This window comes from Watersipora subatra, chromosome 3 (assembly GCF_963576615.1).
Source record: "Watersipora subatra chromosome 3, tzWatSuba1.1, whole genome shotgun sequence".
Taxonomy (NCBI): domain Eukaryota; kingdom Metazoa; phylum Bryozoa; class Gymnolaemata; order Cheilostomatida; family Watersiporidae; genus Watersipora; species Watersipora subatra.
This window is the reverse complement of record NC_088710.1, coordinates 54,447,617-54,466,953: the sequence shown is the minus strand read 5'-3', so window position 1 is coordinate 54,466,953 and position 19,337 is coordinate 54,447,617. Positions and strand designations below refer to the sequence as shown.

Below are 19,337 nucleotides of genomic sequence, written 5' to 3'. Positions count from 1 at the left end.
ACTTTTTATCATGCGCTAACGTTTAAATGCTCTTCTATTTCCAATCTCACTTTTGGATAGACATTAATTCAACTCTTTGGCTGGGTAAGAGCCTCGCAAAAACAGCCGAAAATCATGTAATTTATTTTTGAAAATTCAATAAAATCGGTATTCTATGAACATACATAGCTTAAACTGAAATTTATTTCTATTAATAGAAAACCTTTTGTGTATAAACATTTATTTACATATGTACTACTACAAAAAAGCTATGACTATGTAAAATTGTTGATGTATGAAGTGCTTGGAAGCATTCCTTTCAGCAGAGTCCAATGCCACAGCATAGCTAACGCCGCAGCATAGCCAACGCCACAGCGTAGCCAGGCCAGTAGCATCGTCATCATCCGAGCTACCATAACCATCATTTTTTTCTGTATATTCAAAGTCTTCAGAGTTTACATCACTACCATAATCGAATTATTATCATACTGATCAGACATAAGATCACTAACGATCACGGGATCAAATAAATTTTTATCTTTTTGTTGACTGGTTTTTCCAACTTCCACTTTTCAAAGGAGTTGCGATTTCTTTAGCTTTTAGCACAAAGCAACACCTCTCAAATGATCGTCTTATATTGTAATTCGTCGACCAATATCTGTCGATAATAATTACGATTTACTAGCGTTTATATCCTTTGTTTATTGTTACTAGGCGACAGCTTTATAAAGCGACAGAAATGTCATTTCCCCACAGAACTGATAAACGACATTTTGGTCGTTTCCCCAGCCAAAGGGTTAACAGTCTAACTAACCATAGACTAACAATGCCTATTATAGTGTGGCTATAGTCTGAATGATAAAGAGAACAACTCCTTACTGAGGTACAACAGCTTATGTAGCTAGGACTTACATGTTAACTTTTTCTGAAGGCATCTGATTTCGTAATCACTTATGTTAGGACATGATTTCGTAATCACTTATGTTAAGACCTGATTTCGTAATCACTTATGCTGGGACCTGATTTCGTAATCACTTATGTTAGGATAGATAACCATGATGAAGACTGTAAATCTCATTTAGTTTTTAAAACTTTTGGACACTCTTGAGGCACTCTTTAAGCAGAAGATTAAAGACATTGATTACTGCATCACCATTCGACGGAGTTTGACTACCTATAGTACCTCAAAGAGCCCGGTTGAGTTACTAATCCACATATCTTGCCCTCAATCACTTTACTACTTTTATGTACACACCAACCACCTACCACCCTAAATAACATCATCCTCCAAACCAACCTATGCACCGACCTACATGTTCATACCTAGCTACTCATCAACTGTCCTAAGCACTGACTTACATGTACATACCTAAATACTCAACTACCTACCAATCTACCTAAGTGAGCCAACCTACTTATTACACATTCAATAAACTCACCATAAACGCAATAATAAATGCAAGTCTAAAAAAATACATAAATCTATAGTGCTGATAAATGAAGCAAATACAGGCTCATCTGCTCAGGGACATACCTCAAGTCAGTTTGTAGCAGAGGCAGAAATGGTGGAATTCTGTCTTGAGCTGCTGGAAAGAGTACTTTTTCTAGCCCAAGGTCACTATGAGCTCCTGCCCATGAAACTGCTCTATGTTCTAGCTTCAGCGATAGCCTGTTGATTGTAAACTCTACTCGGAACCGCATGTTCGCTATGTACATCTTAGAGAGTCTTCAAAGAAAAAATAATGAAACAAGACTAAACAATGAGTGGGGTGTTTTTTCTGAACAAATCACATAGCGAAACTGTGCCCATTTAGTCGATTAGTAACACAATTTAGTAGCGCACTCTAGCAACGCATCCTAGCAATGCATCCTAGCAACGCATCCTAGTAATGCATCATAGCAACACATCCTAGCAACACATCTTAGCAACGCATCCTAGTAATGCATCATAGCAACACATCCTAGCAACACATCTTAGCAACGCATCCTAGTAATGCATCATAGCAACGCATCCTAGCAACGCATCCCAGCAACACATCCTAGTAATGCATCCTAGCAGCGCATTCTAGTAATGCATCTTAACAACGTATCCTAGCAATGCATCCTAGTAACACATCATAGTAACACATCACCGTAACACATTCTACTAACAAATCATAGCAACACATCATAGCAACGCATTCTAGCAATGCATCCTAGCAACACATCCTAGCAACGCATCCTAGTAACGCATCCTAGCAACGCATCCTAGCAACGCATCCTAGCAACGCATCCTAGCAACGCAACCTAGTAATGCATTATAGCAACACATCCTAGCAACACATCTTAGCAACACATCCTAGTAATGCATCATAGCAACGCATCTTAGCAACGCATCCTAGTAATGCATCCTAGCAATGCATTCTTACAACACATCCTAGCAACACATCCTTGCAACGCTTCCTAGCAATGCATCCTAGTAAGGCATCCTAGAAACGCATCCTAGTAATGCAACATAGCAACACAGCCTAGTAACGCATCCTAGCAGCACATTCTAGTAACGCATCCTAGCAACGCATCCTAGCAACACAGCCTAGTAATACATCCTAGCAACACGTCCTAGTAATGCATCCTAGTAATACATCCTAGTAATTCTACTAACATATCATAGCAACACATCATAGCAACGCATTCTAGTAATGCATCATAGCAACACAGCCTAGTACAGTAATACTTCAACTTACGAGTGCTCCAACGTACGAGAAACTTGAGATACGAGCCAGCTTTTAAGCAAGTTTTAGCACTAACGTACGAGCCATGTTTGAGATATGAGCACGTGAGTCAGTTGCCAAGTATGCCGGAGGTGTATTATGAGAAAAGCATCACTCTGTATTTTTCAACTGCTCAGGTTATACTTTTGTACCATGTTTTTTGTGAGGGATTTTCAACGCAGAATTATGTGAATTAAAAGTACTCTGCGTTGACCGAAAGTTTGCCAGTAAAATGAAAGATAATGCAAAGAAAAAGCGAATGATAACAGTTGATATTAAACGGAAAATTATTGAAAAATATGCGAAATGTGTATGCTTGATTGAACTAGCTCAACAATATGACAGAAATACATCCACAATTATTAAACCGAAGGATTATATTCAGGGCATTTAGTTCGCAAAAGGACTAACCATAGTTTCTAAACAGTGCAGCGATCTTCACGACCGCTGATGGAGAGACTGCTCAGGCATTGGACAAAAGATAAACAATTGGCCGGTGACAGCGTAGCTGAAACAATGCTATGTGAAAAGGCCGGTGCTTATCTATCAAAACTATAAAAATAGACATTCGGACAAGTTGGCTAGTGGTCGTGCATTAATCCTTTGTGACGACACCTGTGTTCGCCCTAATCGCAACATGTTGAAAGGGCGACAAAGGCAAACGTCCCTAGATAGGTTTATCTTAAAACGGCCGGCTAGTCGTGAGAGCGAAACAAAGGAGAAATTAGCTAACCAGCGAAAAACTTCAAACTACGAACGCCGAAATTATTTTAATTACGTTAAATTAAAAATGAAAGTTTGCTTTTTGGCTTGCTTCTAAGTTTGTCTTTTAAGACTTTGATAAAATCCAAATTTATCAAAGTCAACTGTTGTAATGAAGGCTAACTTATATCTCCCTCCCTGGCAAATGCTAGCATTAGCTGCTATTGTATGTATTTAATTTTACATTTTAATTAATCACATTTCCTTGCATTATTTTTTAATTGTTGCTTTTTGAAAGCATGTGGTAAATTAGGACAATAACCAACATGTTCTTTCTGTTACAATATATTGTTTTGAGTGTTTTATTTGCATTTTTAGAGTATGGAAACCAATCAATATCTATTTAATTGTTCTATATATAAATTAATTGCACCAACATGCGAGTAAATTAACATACGAGCTCAGTCTCGGAACGCATTAAGCTCGTAAGTCGAAGTATGACTGTAATGCATCCTAGCAACATAGCCTAGTAATGCATCCTAGCAATGCATCCTAGTAATGCATCCTACCAACACATCCTAGCAATGCATCCTAGTAACGCATTCTAGCAACGCATCCTAGCAACACAGCCTAGTAATGCATCCTAGTAATGCATCCTAGCAACACATCCTAGCAATGCATCCTAGTAAAGCATCCTTAGAACACATTCTAGCAACGCATTCTTGCAACACATTCTAGCAACGCATCCTAGCAATGCATCCTAGCAACACAGCCTAGTAACACATCCTAGTAATGCATCCTATTAATGCATCTTAATAACACACCCTAGTAACGCGCTCGAGCAATACACTTAAAGGTTGACTTGCAACAAAATTCACATTACAGTTAATTGGTATCAAAAGATTCACCATGTCTTACTCTGTTGTGTTGTAGGTGCCAAATATGTGGAAATGTTATTACAAGCTCTTAAAAGCTCAAAAACGAAAAGCCGCCGTAGATTGGAATCCGTTTATTAATTTGTTCGCTGTTTCTGCTCGAATCTAGGTCCGTTTTCCAACTATAAGTCTTAAGGTTTTTCTGTTAAAAACTTTGATTGCAACCCCATAGAAATAATTAGTAAATGTGTTAGGCTAATAGTAGTTCCTTCTTTAACAGGGTCTTGATACCTCAACGTATATGGGAAAAAGTTTTCACACTCACGATGGAAAATATGCTACTACATATTTTGAGGCTAACATTTTGAGGCTACCTTGAGTACAAGCGGTTTTTCTTTATTTGCACTAGAAGTTTCTATTCAAGATAGCATCGCGTAAAAGTTTTGCTCTACTAAAAAATTGTTTGGACGCTAATATCGACTAGCTCAGTTGAGCACAAGATGGATTGAGGTCAGAAAACATGGCAGAAGGTATTGAACAGCCAGCAGAATATGAAATGGTTCCAAACAGAAGTAAACATCAGAACAAAGAGAAACGATGCTTATTTTTGTTTTAAAAATATTAATCTTGGTTTGAAAATCTTAGATTTTGTTTCTGCATATCTTATAATTATGGTTTTTTTATGTCACTTGTTTTTGAATATATATTTGTAGCATTTGATAGATTATTATTATTGTAAAACTTGACAATAGATCGACGCGCGTAACTCCTGTTCTATTGCACATAAAAAGCCAGTTTTGGCTGCAAACTGTAGCAAACATATCGATGAGTGCAATGAGATTTTATGCAACCTTGCTAAATATAGCTATAAAAATTGTAACGCAGGCCATAGGATCATCGTAGGTTAATTGCAAGCAATACACATCAAATGGTAGAGACATGTATCAGCTTCTTCATACATATTTATTTAAAGATCTACGACAAGTTGAAAGTAGGTTAGCAAATTTAGTGCATCCAAAAGGATTTACGTCGCACTGCCCAAAGGAGAGTGCAAAATATAGGTGAAAGCTTGACCTATGAAGGGGTTAAATTTATCTTCTCAACACTCTGACGAAGTGTTTGAAAAATACAACGCCACCCTTTATTTGAATGTCACCTCTAATAAAGCGCCATTCTAAGGAAAGGGTTGAAAAATAGAGCGCCATGGCGTTCAAATAATGGTTATACGAGTATCCATTCTTAGTGATGAGCTGGCAGTGCGAATAAATTATTAAACTTGCTAAAACCATCAATGAGAAACTTTGATAGAAACAGTCAACAATATGTAAATCTTGACTCACTAAAGATACATCGGCTAAAGTTATCTGACCCTACGAATAAAAAATGGCAAAATCGCCCACTTTTAGTCTAAACTCGTCCTGATGTGTACAGAAAAAATCGAGGTGATAACTACCATAAAACCAGTCAAATATCGGCCACAAAAAAATCTGAGATTGTAGTACAATACAATAGTTATTGTGTGCAGGTTTAAAAAGCTCCAGTTTATCCTGAAGCAAACATTTTTTTAATTTTTGAAGCAAACTTGAATTACAGTAATCTATCATTTTTCGCGGTTAATCTGGACCGGTGCGGGACTGGTTGCTTCCTTGAAAAATGAAAATCCGTGAAATACAAAGTAATTTTCAAAGTTACATTTTCTTCAACCATAAAAATTTCTCCTTATTCGTAGGTTCGTTAGACGAGCTTGATTTTTGAGAGTGTGTTTAAGAGATGATGAAGGGTGTCACAACTACTCTGCTCTTTTAAACTTTACAAAAAAAATGCAACGAGAAAACAGTGAACCAGAACAACTATCACAAAAATGCTCGCAGAGGGATTTCACTGGGCCGGCGTATGACAGAGATTTATGTACAGTGAAACATGGATAACTCGCCCACGGATAGCTCGAACACATGGTTAATTCGAACAGTTTCTTTGGTCCGTTCCCTCGTAATGATAAATTGCTATAGATAACTCGAACTCAACACTGCTAACTCGAACTGTTTGTTTCCCAACGGCTACCGAAACGGTTGTTATCGCTTTAGAAAATCACTTTATTCCAAGCCATAGAGGTAAACCTCAACTTTTCGTAATTCATAAGCGTCGTTATTACTACCATCGGCAAAATATTTTTGTCAACAACTTTTCTAAGGGTTTGGTAAAATTTGATTTATACCAAACATCTGCTTAGCGATCGCCCTTCGGACGCGAGGTAAAGTGAGGTAATCTTTGCATAAACTTCAAGAAAAATCGGCAAAATTGACCGTGAGTAAAACGCGCAAAAGAAAAAGATGTCTTTTCTTTTGAGCATTTCAACAACAATCAAGTTTTGCCAATGTCAATCTAAAAAACGTCCTGGCAATAACATCACATCAAACAACAAACCAATCTCAAGTGATAAAAAAATCTCTATACTTTTTGATAAAAACGTTTCAAACTTTACATTAGAAGCATTTAATTTGAAACAAGCCATTTGCGCTTTTGATTTATATTATAGTTTGCATATGTACTGATGTCTTTTCTTTTGAGCATTTCAACAACAATCAAGTTTTGCCAATGTCAATCTAAAAAACGTCCTGGCAATAACATCACATCAAACAACAAACCAATCTCAAGTGATAAAAAAATCTCTATACTTTTTGATAAAAACGTTTTAAACTTTACATTAGAAGCATTTAATTTGAAACAAGCCATTTGTGCTTTTGATTTATATTATAGTTTGTATATGTACATGTATCTACTAATAAATAAGTAAATACATGGACTTGTGACAGTGCTCTGATAATTCGAACACTTTTGCTCGGTCCCGTGAAGTTCGAGTTATCCATGTTTGACTGTATGTAGCTTTTTTTAACTTTTTACGTTTTCTTGAATTTTTTATTTTTTAATGAATAGTAAGGGATTACTGTATTAAACATATGAATGCTAGGAAGGCTGAAAATATTGACCTTCTACTGACCTCTTATTAAAGCCAAGAAAGAGTTCGGTCAGGGTCACATTGTGCACATAGCCTTCATACTTTTGGCCACAGATAGGCAACGGGCTGACAAAGACTCTATCTCCTCTGAGGACTGAGGGCCTGTTCTCAGCCAGCCCAGGAACCTGCAATCAGGTGTACATGTCTCTGAGTTACACGGCACATATATTAACAGCCTAGAGTCAAATCCATGCCGATAGCTTGGTGAGCATTAAACCAATTGCTGAAAGACAGTAGACCTTTTACAGCTACCTTTTTAGATAAGGTTAGAAAATACATTTAAAACAGGCAATTATTTACCTGCTGACAAGTTACAAACTCATTCTTGCAATAGACACCAAATAGAGTACACGACAACTACTTATTTCGTTTTATTATGCCTATTAGATGCAGAAGTTTCTACTAATTAAAATGACGTATTCATTATTATTAGCTTGTTAGTTTCAAGGTAGACAACTCTAACAAACAAACATGAGCTGAAAAACACAACTCAGATCAAAAATTCATTTTCAGTTATGAGTTTAGAGTTTGCACTGCTAAAACTTCGCATTTTATTTGTTTACATAGTTAATCTCTTAGCAACAGCTATCACAGAGTTGCTCAAACAGACAAAACTGACTTCATGACTATATCTGTGAGAATTCTAATGGTGTCTGTAATTTTTGCCTTACAATTCTTTGAAATATGTTATTTAAATTAAATTACAATTATGTTAAATGACCAAGTTGCTCTCCCCTCAAAGATGCCTCTGCGCTATACAAAGAAAATAATAAAGTGGTTAGCATTTGCATATCAGAACATAGAGACTGGCAAATTAGATGCATTTAACTTTGCAAACGATAAATACTCATATATATCATTATATATATATAATTATTATAGTTATATATAATTACATATATATATACTATAATTCAGACAGGAATATTACTATTTAGATGAAGTCAACACACAAAGTCAAGTACGAAGATATATCAGTTGACTTGTTTCCTGCTATAATGAATACTTACATGTATAGTTGACATCGAGTCATCAACATGGAGATTCACATCTTGTTCTTTCTATTTCAAAATCTTATTACAGAGGAAAAATCAGAATACAGTTATTTGTAGTTAAAATCGAGTTTCCTGCCATTATGAATATTTGTAGTTGAAATCGAGTGATCGGCATGGACCCTCAAGTCTTGTTCTTCGTATTTACATGAGATCAAATTGAAATATTTGAAATAGAACCTCTAATAAAACAAGTAACTCTCTCGTATCACAAAACTACTTTATAAACTTTATAAGGAAAACTTAAAATTATCATTGAAGGTGTTGGTTCTCCATAACTCATTGTAAAGTTATCGCAATCATAAACCATGTGAGAGTGATATGAAAAAGTGATATGAAAAAGTGATATGAAAAAGGAGAAAGGTTGTCGATATAAACCAGTAATGCTACAGTTAGGGTAGTCATTAAATAAAAAAAGTTAAGTATAGTCTTTTTTTCTGTTTGAAGAACCAAATGGGTGAGTTTGGGAAGACCTTGGAATGAATTAAGTAATTTGCATGTATTTTACTGTTCATATAACTTTAATCCCTATAACGTAAACGTTCCTTGTTTCACATTGTTTAACATAAACATTCCCAAAATGCATTGTTTATGTTGTAGGAGCGTCTACTGCACACTCATAACTTCCCAGACATAACATTGCTGCGTTAACGTAAAGATTGGTAGTGAATCATCAAAATTAAAATTATTTCATCGAACATTCTGTAAAAATTGCTCCTGGTGTCAAGAAATTTGAGGTTCTAGTTACTTCAAAATACTAAAGCAAACTAGTGCTGTGACTAGGTGACTAGGGTCAGAATTTAGTCTGCAGGTGATCTACCTCAAATGTATTAAAATTATCAACATATACAATGTATGTAGTTGCCAATAGAGTATCTAAATGTTTCCAACTATCTGCTACTGCTGGGAATTCTTAATAAAAAGTAAAGAAATATATTTATTTTACCTTATTTCAAATAATATTTATTTACGCAAGTTGTTTGTAAATCTTATCAAACTCATTTCCTTGCTTCTGATACTTACTGAAAAAGGTTAACGCATATTAGAAGTAGAAAATAATTTGTCACATTTTTCAACTTCATGGTGGCTGCCACAAGAATACAATCCTGTTCAAACTGCTTTTAAATAATTTACGATTGATTTTAACACATTCTGGTATTGAATGTAAAAAGAAACTTTGTCATAAAACGTTTCTTACAAATTGTTTTATGAAGGTGATATATGTTGTTCAATTTTACTGTTGGTGTACTATATGACATCCATGAAGGTAAACTAGACTTCTACAAAATTTAACCATATTACGAAATTCTAAAACGTAAATTTTATGCAATTTTAATCAGAAACTATTTAACAAAATCATGCTTCATTAAGCCTTAGACATTAAAGTTACTCGTGGCAGCGTAGCAAAAGTTATCACCTACCCAAATGATAGCGAGAGTTTACTTAATGTACTTTTAACGTAATTAGGACTGATTCAGTCTCTGTTTGAATGGCAGCGACAGCGAGCACTCACAGTAAGACGGAAGAGCCCTGTTCTGCTGTCGAGTCTCATGCTGACCTCTTCTAGCGTGTAATGACCTATATCAACTTTCATCTGCTCCTCCTCTAAGTAGAGCAAGTTGTTGAGGTAGACAGAGTATCGCGGAAAATCTAGCTTGGAAAGACTTAGCTCCTCTCTGGAACGGAGAGTGAGACAATGTTGTTCAGCGTCAGTGACAGTTTGTTTATACTAGCAAATGAATACCCTAAAACTTCTAATTGAACGCCACAATATTTGAACGCAGCCTCCATGTGACCGCCACTATAGAAGGGTTGAAAAATACAGCGCCGCCCTTTAATTGAACATCAGGTCCATTTAACTGCCACTTTGACATTCTTATATCTTCGCAAATCCATAATAGCAAGGGTCAGTAGAAAAATGTCCACAAAATCATATTAATAATGACTCGGTTTCATCAATAACAATTGTTTCTTTCGTTGTTTCTGTGCGTATCGAAGTCCATTTCAAACTCAAAAGATTTTTGGTTTTTGGTTTGTCAAAACTCTGAAAGCAACATCATAGAAATAATCAATAACTATCAGGCATATAGTAGTTACTTGTTTAGCGCAGTCTTGACACTTGACGTATGTGAAAAACCAATTTAAATTTACGATGGTATATGAACTGTTAGTTTTAGGCTAAAAGTTATGCGGTTAAAACTTTATCATTATTTGTGCGAAATACAACTCGTAAATGCTTTGCTCCGCTAAAAAATTGTTTGAACACTAATATCGACTAGTTCAGCAGTGCAGAAGAAGAGTTCAAGTTAAAAGACATTGTGGAAGGTATTGAACAGTCAGAAAAAAATGTTCGTTCCATCGAAAGCAACCATCAGAACGTAACTGGCCAAGCAAATGATGTAAATATATTGTTGTTTTAAGAATGTTAATTTTTGCTTCTGCATGTATTATAAGTATGATTAGTTTGTGTCACTTGTTCTTAAATATATATTTGTAGCATTTGATAGATTATTATCATTATATAAGTAATAAATTTGCAGATTTATATCAAAGTATTTTATAGCATCATTGCGGTAATCTGATCTTACAATTGATCAACGCTTGTAACTCCTCTTCTATTGCATATAAAAAGCTAGTTTTAGCTGCCAACTGTAGCAAACATATTAATGAGTGCAATGAGCTTTTATGCAACATTGGTAAATAAAGTTCTAAAATAAAAAAATGTCTTCAAATTTAGAATGAACTAAAAAATTGGAAGTTCCAACTAATTGCAAAGCAGGACACAAGCTATAATATCATCGCAGATTAGTCGCGAGCAGTGGATATCAACTGGTAAAGATATTTCTTGGCTTTTCAATGCATATTTATTTAAAGCTCTTTGACAAGTTGGAGGTAAGTTAGCAGATTTACTGCATCCAAAAAGATACAATAAATCTGCTAATTAATGCCGCTCCACCTGACGGAGAGTGCACAATAAGGGCGACCGACATTTGCTTTGCCCATAAAAGGGTTAAATTTATTCTCCCAAAATTCTGAGGAGCTAGTCGAAAAATACAATGCTAGCCTCTATTTGAATGTCACTATATGAGAAGGGTTGAAAAACAGAGAGCCAAGCCAAATAGAGGTTTTATGGCATATAACTTGAATTGGATCATATGTTATGTCATCATGAGTAAGAATGCATTGAAGGTCAGATGGAACATCTGTTTTTTTATTTAAAAGAATTTGACTACCAGCAATAAAAAATCACTTTGTTTTTTGGCACTTTATTCAGTTTAATTAAGCTAATATCACTAATATACTACTACTAGCGCTACTAACAACTAATATACTACTAGCACTACAAACAACTAATATACTACTAGCACCACCAACAACTAATGTACTTCTAGCACTAATAACAACTAATATACTTCTAGCACTAATAACAACTAATAAACTACTAGTACTAATAACAGCTAATATACTATTAGCACCACTCACATTATAGATTCATATCCGTCTGCTGCTTTTCCAGCAGAGAACGTGAACTGAAACAGCAGTTTCTTGACCAGGGGAGGGATGAAATAATCAGCAAGTTCTATGGTTCGCTCAAGAGCATAGCTCGTCCTGAGGTGACACAAACCAACAGTCAGAACAGTCACATCTCATATTATGAAACTGACTGGTAACCAAATGACACAAAGCTCAAATACGATGCGGATGAAATCAAAACCTTCATTAGATCTCCTCCACATTACATCGTTAGACTGGTCATATAGCTAACAGTACAAGTAGACAAACTCATACAAAGTAATACAAGGTCTATTTTCACAAACATACATACGAACACATTATTAGTCGAGAATGAGATGATAAAAATCAGCTTTGTTCTGATTGACAAAGCACAAAAACACGTAACAGACAAAATTGCCTTGAAATAACAAACATGAGCTGAACTAAAAACTATTTATTAAGCATATTTCCAAAGATACACCAGAGGTTACCGGTGCTCATACACATACTGTACTCATCATACATTGATAAACTGTACAATTACATGTAATTTGAGACTTGTAATTAATCATGTGGTTGCACATATCTTTTTGTTTCTTGCTGTCTATTGCCTGTACTATCAAATGTAACCAAGTCCTGAACTTCTCAGACATATAGTAACTTTAGTATGTATGTACTAAAATTACTTCATTTTTGATTTTCCCAATACAAATCTCTTTTCAATAAATTTGGTAAACATGATCAATTGTATACAAAACAAACAGTGTTACTTGATTATAGCCAATAGCAGTCTTTAAAATCCGTATAACTGCTCCTTAGCCCAACTTCGATTATTGAAACTTTCTTGGAAGTATTTATGCTTTTACTATATAAAGATAGTGAAAAAATTGAAAATATTGTATGCTATCACTCACACATCGCTAATCTATCATAAACTCTTTGATGAGAATTTGACCTGCAAACATGATTAAGGCCGACATTAAAATTGATGTTTTTATTAACCTCTGGCAAAGCTGATAATTTGTGTTCTTCGTGTACTATCTTATATTTATGTTAAATTTGGCGTTTAAAAGGTTACTATGGTTACCAAAGGTTTCATGTTCTTAGTTCATGTTATAATAGTATAAGCATCCACGGCTTAGTTCAAGAAAACTTTAAAAGCAAGTTTTATTCATTTTATCAGTGACCCAAGGAGTTGTTTCCACAATCTGATCATACAGTACCTTACCACAAAGTTTATAGCCGGTTTTTATGAGCAGCATTAAAATTTATGTCCTTCAAAGACATTCATGGGAAACAACTTGTTAATCTAGCACAGCCCTTATACAGACCAGAGGCGATGCTCATGCAAGACTTGCCCATGGCATTGTTAGATGACTATCAACCTTAACCCTTGCCTACATATAACTCACTCTATGTCAGGCTTTGAGTCACTGTGGATGATATCACAACTGGCAGCCTTCTTTCGCTTTATCTTTTGGTATGGCTCAGATGGCTTTAGCTGATGAAAAATGGCTGAGTTTGAAACACATTTGAGTGTAACCTCTTTACTCACGAGAAAACTCGTCCCACCTTGGCACACGACAAATAGCACAGCAAGCTCGCTTCTGCCATAGTGCTGTGGTCTGACTGTCAGTTCAACTGCTTTTTTGTCTGAAATCACATCACAATGCACAAAATTGAAAGAATGTAAAAATTGGGTTGTAACTGAGTAGCTTTGTTTAAACAAAGGAAATATGGAAATTGAGTGGGCATCAATTTGTAAAATGTGAGTAGTCTGATTTTAGCTTTTAGTGGTGGTAAATAGCGAATTAATCTTTTTTAAAAACTATGTTTTTTTAGAAGTTGATAATTAATATTAATCATACTACATGTGAAATAAATTGTGTAAACTGTGTCATACGGCAAGTATATACATTCACAAGAAACCGTATACATGTACCGGTCATTGTACTTGTATTGAGACAAAGATGTAGCAAAGCGTAACATGAAGTTGAGGGAACTTAGCCTGTCTTGACAAACTGTTGTTTTTGCGGAGTTGTCCTCCGGCGAGCGAAGCGAGCAAAACAACAGCTTGTCACAATATGCACTGCACCTGATGCATCAGCTGCACCGAAAAAGAGTGGTTTTCTTCCGTCTATGCGGCTTGGCTGCGATGCTATTTTGGTCACTCCATTAGTAATTATAACGGATTTAGCCCAAAAATTTATGTTGAAAAAATAAGATAAAACATTTAACCAGAGACCAGTCTCTGCGGTAAACTTTAGTAGAACTTAAGAATAAAATAAATTAAAAATAAAATCGATAAAAACAAATAAAACTGACTGATACAAAAATACAAATAAAACTGACTGAGCGCACAAATAACAACATGTTTAGTTGCTGTTGTTACCTAAGTTCTTATGTTCTACTAAAGTTTACCACAGAGACTGGTCTCTGGTTAAACGTGGTCATCTTAGTTTTTCTACATAAATTTTTGGGCTAAATCCGTTATGATTGCCAATAGAGTGACCGAAATAACATCGTAGCCAAGCCGCATAGACGAAAAAGAACAACTCCTTCTCAGTGCAGCTCATGCATCAGGTACATTGCATTGAGCATTGTGACAAGCTGTTGTTTTGCTCACTCCGCTCGATGGGGACAACTCCGCAAAAAAACATAAGTTTGTCAACACAGGTTAGAGGGAACTATGCACCAACAGATGATGAGAAAATGCGGCAAACAGAGATACATGGAAATCAGTGATAAAGCCTAGGACATAACATGGGCTGTCCAATTGAACTGGCATGTATACCTACACACACTTACATGTACTGAAAAGTTACAATTATAACACACAGAACAGTGAGCAAATGATTTGTAATTTCATGGTCAAATTTAAACAGCTGATAAAGTTCATTTTGTAACAAATCGCTCTACATGCAATGACACCAATATATGCCAACTAGATGCCATTGCCTGCAGTTTATTCTTAAATGAAAATATACCTGAGGGTTTAATTCGGACAGGGCTGCCCAGAGAGATGGTCACATTAACCCATGTATTTATCGAATGTGCGGTGAGAAGTTCAAGATCTACCTCCTGAGACTCATTTTTCACCACTAAAGTGATCTTTTGAGATCGACCTCTCTCATAGGCTAGCGTGACCACATTCTGATCCTCCTGTTCGCAATATATCTTGACATTAGCCCTTGTCTCTCTTAACACATCTCTGCAAATATAGGCCAACCAGCTAAAAATGAGATGAAAATATATACAGTAAACATCTTTTATCAAATTTATCCCAAAGCTCTTTTGGTTAACTTAAACTTGTTGGCGAATAAACTAGTCCAAATTGTGCATTAAGAGCTGTTCAGCTAAACTCAGAATGATTGAAGACACCGCAACCGCCCGACTATTCAACTTAGACATAGAAGCTCAAGTGTTTGACGAATTTGCAGACAAGAAATAGGAATGCACTAAAAGCGAGTTTATTGATTTCTGTGGGTGCGCGCGCATGCATGCCTTACCATGTTTGTGTTGCGACGGAACAGCAGTTTTGTACTTTCCTGTTACTCAGCGGCTGAACAATGTTTACAGTTATAGTGAAACAGTTATAGTTGGGAAAACTTCAACTTACCAAACACATGTTTTGTTATGCTCACTGAGCGCTGCAATCCGAAGCGCCTTCCTTATATGTGGACAATAACAGGAATTGACATATTATAATCGATGCGGTGCCTTATAATCCAGTGCTTTCTATAGCCCAAAAAATATGGTATCTTTTGAAGTTCCGGCGTGCCGCAGAATAAAAACTGACTTGATTTACCACAAGGCAGAGATACAATGTGAGCTTAGAGCCCTGATTGTAACCAGAAGTAATAAGAGATACTGACAGACTATGTACAATTAAAGAGGTAATAAATACATCTACAGACTAGGTCAAATTAAGACTAATAATATCTATAGACTAAATCTAATCATAGAGTCACTAAAGACATCCACCGGTTATGTTCCATCATAGAGGTACTACCTATTGACTATATCTAAACATAGAGGTACTACCTATAGACTATATCTAATCATAGAGGTACTACCTATAGACTATATCTAATCATAGAGGTACTAAACACAGTCATAGACTGTCTAATAATAGAAGCACCTAAGATATTTATGACTACATCCAATCATGCGGATGCTACAGACAACCAGGACGGGTCCAATCAAAGAGGTGCTACATGCACCTAAGGTATAGTTCAAACAATAGAGGCACCAGAGATACCTGTGTGATAAGTAAAGATTTTTGAGCACATTACGCTTGTGCCTTTTTCCTTTTTTGTGTTGTGCCATGCTGACGGCACATGTAGTCTGAACGTTACAGTCCTCGCACCAAAATCCAGTTTCAACATCATCGGAGTGATCTTGTGGTGTCAGCACCGGTGGCGGTATCATTTCCACCCTCAACCACTTCTCGTGAGTGAGATGGTGTGTGTACTTGGTGACGCTGTCGAAACTTTGGTCACAGTGGAGCTGGCTACAGAAGTAGGTCTTGTACTTTTTTCCGCCCTGTCAATACAGTGTAATCACTTTTATTTAGCTAGGGTTATTAGTATCAATGCTCATAGGTGGACAAGTTTCTGTGTAGCTTGTGATATATCCATCAGCTACACATAAACTCCAGAAGACTATTAGGCAAAAATGATGAATGACTTGAATGAGTTTCCTAGCAATAAAAATAATTCTTGCTGACATCAATGATAACAGGCTGCCACAGACAAATCTTAACCGTTAAGATAATATACTCCCACACTGACTACTTACCAGCTTATGAACGAGCCTCTTTACTTGTTGTAGGTGGTCAGAAGAGGTGTTGTGACTCTTGCAAGCATTGCGGGAAGGAAAACCCTTCTCACAGATATCACACGCATAAAAGCTCTCACGACCAAGAAATACTCCAGCACTAACAGCATACACACGATACAGGCCAAGCTGCTTCTTGATGTAACGAGGCTTAAATACTAAATCTGATCTCTGAATATGCAGAAGTCTCCTCGACTGACAATGCTGTGCAAACTCGTTGAACGGGAAGCTGTACAAAAATATACAACATTTATTGAGACGTAAGAATATAAATACTGGGAACAATGAGAATGTTAAATAAAAAGAGAAACGGAAAAAATGTGAGCTCGTAATTTCCTAGCCTGTTAATAATGAATTTACATTAGGTTTTATTAAAAATGTAGGGAGTTGTCTCGAATTACTCAAGAGAACATTCAGCGAAATGAATATGACCTACCGGAGTGCTATTGGGTAATTTTCCATAAATGATTCAAAAATCTCCTTCATCTCAGGCTTGTAAAATCTCGTGTAGTCAGCAAATAGATTCTGCTCCAGAAACACTGCTGCAACATTCTCGATTCCATCTACAAAAATGTGCATCACCATAAGATCTAGAGCCGAAGCGAAGCTTGATTAGCCAAACAAATTATGGCTTAAAGTGTTTTATAGGGCTGATAAAAGTGGTTTAAGAGAACAAATGCGCAAATTTATTATTTTAGTATTAGGCCACCAAATTGAAAATAACACACCAGCTTAGGGACACATAATTAGCCTTGCCATAGCTACATGGTAATTTCCAAAAGGCTCAGATCAAGGTGATAAGGTCACATGATATCTATAGCAAGTGTGAGTCTAATATAAATACTCAAAACTGATAGCAAGAGAAAGATGAGAGCAGAGATGCTTACGAGTCGAGATGAGTGTCAGTTTTTTCTTGATCTGCTCCACTGATGCACCAAGTTCACCACACAGATGTTGCAGAAGCTGCTCCTTCTTGACTGCACCCCATGGCGGACGCGCCTGATCTTGAACGCATGGCCGAATGAACTCATTCCGGGCCTTTTGTACACACTCAATCCAATCGCGATCCACCAGTTCGCTGTAGTGAGTGTTACTCAGTATGTTCTCGATTGAACCATACTCCTTTAACAATGATAAGGCTTTCACTTTGCCAACACTTGGTATTTTGTCAACGAAATCACAGCCTAATAAAATGCAGAGATCAACAAAGCTGCTCATTTTGAGATTCATTTGCTGGAGGACTTTGGAGAGGTTTATTTGTGTAGGTTGAGTTTGTCCTGGTTCTTTCAGATGTCTGAGCAAAATTTCTCCCCCATATGGAAGTGTGTCTAGGTCCTCACTAGCCACGGCATCGCAAACACCCAGCTTAACCAAATGCACACATTGGGCTTCTGCTTCCGCAGGGGCAACTATATATGGCACACCAATCATGTCTAGCAAAGCTTGGCTATCTTTTATATGTGCTGTTGAGACCGTTGGGGCATATTGTTCTGCCCGTCTCATGAGCTCATTTTGTTTTATAGCAGGGGGCTGTCCATCAAACACAAAGACCAGCTTTATACCAAGACCAAGCAAATTGGCAACCCGATGAAACAGACCAAGTAATAATGTGACACGATCCTTCTGACCGACAGAGAGAAATTGATAGAGCACAATATGAGCGTCTACTGCGATGACCTTTCCTCTGAGACTGTTAAGACTGATGTTCTCTATGGCAGACGGTGCATGAGTCTCAATGACCTGTGTCAACTCTTTGATGCCCATTACTGTGATTACTGTGATTGTATTTCACATTTACTGTTACTAACTTCTCACTCTAAAAATAGACAAAAGAAAAGCAATTGGAAACATACACCATGCAGTTACGCATTGCATTTTAGTAAAATACATATTAATAACATCTAAATAATTTGGTTGGTAATTGAAAGCTAGTGAATTCTACGCTCGAGCGTCATGAATGTATGTTTTGTTAATATACATTATGGAATGCCCTATTTGAGCGCATTTAATATTTTGACAATCTGCTTCGCCATATGTCACTACCAACTTTGCACCAATAAATTCCTTCTGTAGACGATACATAGAGGAAACTGCTGTATATGCACGTTTTGCAATTACGTGTTGGGAATTCTCAATCTATATATATATTTCTCAAAATCTGTGTGTCCGTTGTGTCCGTAAAATCCGGCTATAGATCTTAAAATAAATATTCCGTACCGAAGAGGACTCGATCTCGGACCAAACCGTTCACCAATCTGATGCCTTGACCACAAGACTACGGAAGTCGAATTCCTAGCCTGCCAAAATGTCATTATATCAGAGCAAAACCTAACAGCTTTGCGTGTGACGTGGGTCATAGCATAACGTCACCAGAAGCTGTTCGCTCACATTAATAAACTCGCTAATAGCAAAACGCTCACTACTTCTCATTGTTTATAAGACAAAAAACTTTTCTCATGATATGCAGTTTGAAAGTTAGAATGGCAAATGTTGTTATATGTTAAATACAAATCAATTTTCTGTCCAAATACTCTTTTATTACACGGGCAACACCAGGTGGCACAGCTAGTCTATATATATATATTTCTCAAAGTACGTCTGCTGGAAATCCGTCTGTTGGAAATCCGGC

The 19,337-nt window shown here is 36.4% G+C and overlaps 2 protein-coding genes across 2 annotated transcripts in view; both read right to left on the bottom strand.

Moving 5' to 3' along the window:
* Positions 1–11,977, bottom strand: part of LOC137390101 (putative helicase MOV-10) — a 30,764-nt gene extending 18,787 nt beyond the window's left edge. Inside the window, exons 1-4 of the mRNA XM_068076352.1 lie at positions 11,858–11,977; positions 9,888–10,050; positions 7,305–7,447; positions 1,514–1,705 (exon numbers count right to left, since the gene is read on the bottom strand). Of these exons, the coding sequence (XP_067932453.1) occupies positions 1,514–1,705; positions 7,305–7,447; positions 9,888–9,968 (416 nt within the window). The 5' untranslated portion in view covers positions 9,969–10,050; positions 11,858–11,977. The remainder of the gene's footprint in view (positions 1–1,513; positions 1,706–7,304; positions 7,448–9,887; positions 10,051–11,857) is intronic.
* LOC137390745 (uncharacterized) lies at positions 11,854–18,472 on the bottom strand. The gene is made up of 7 exons (XM_068077067.1): positions 17,596–18,472; positions 17,145–17,271; positions 16,670–16,937; positions 16,131–16,414; positions 14,857–15,080; positions 13,282–13,522; positions 11,854–11,983 (listed from the first exon to the last, which is right to left on the bottom strand). Exons 1-7 carry the CDS (start codon positions 18,470–18,472, stop codon positions 11,854–11,856), a joined length of 2,151 nt encoding a protein of 716 aa, XP_067933168.1.
* Between the last annotated feature and the right edge of the window lie 865 nt (positions 18,473–19,337).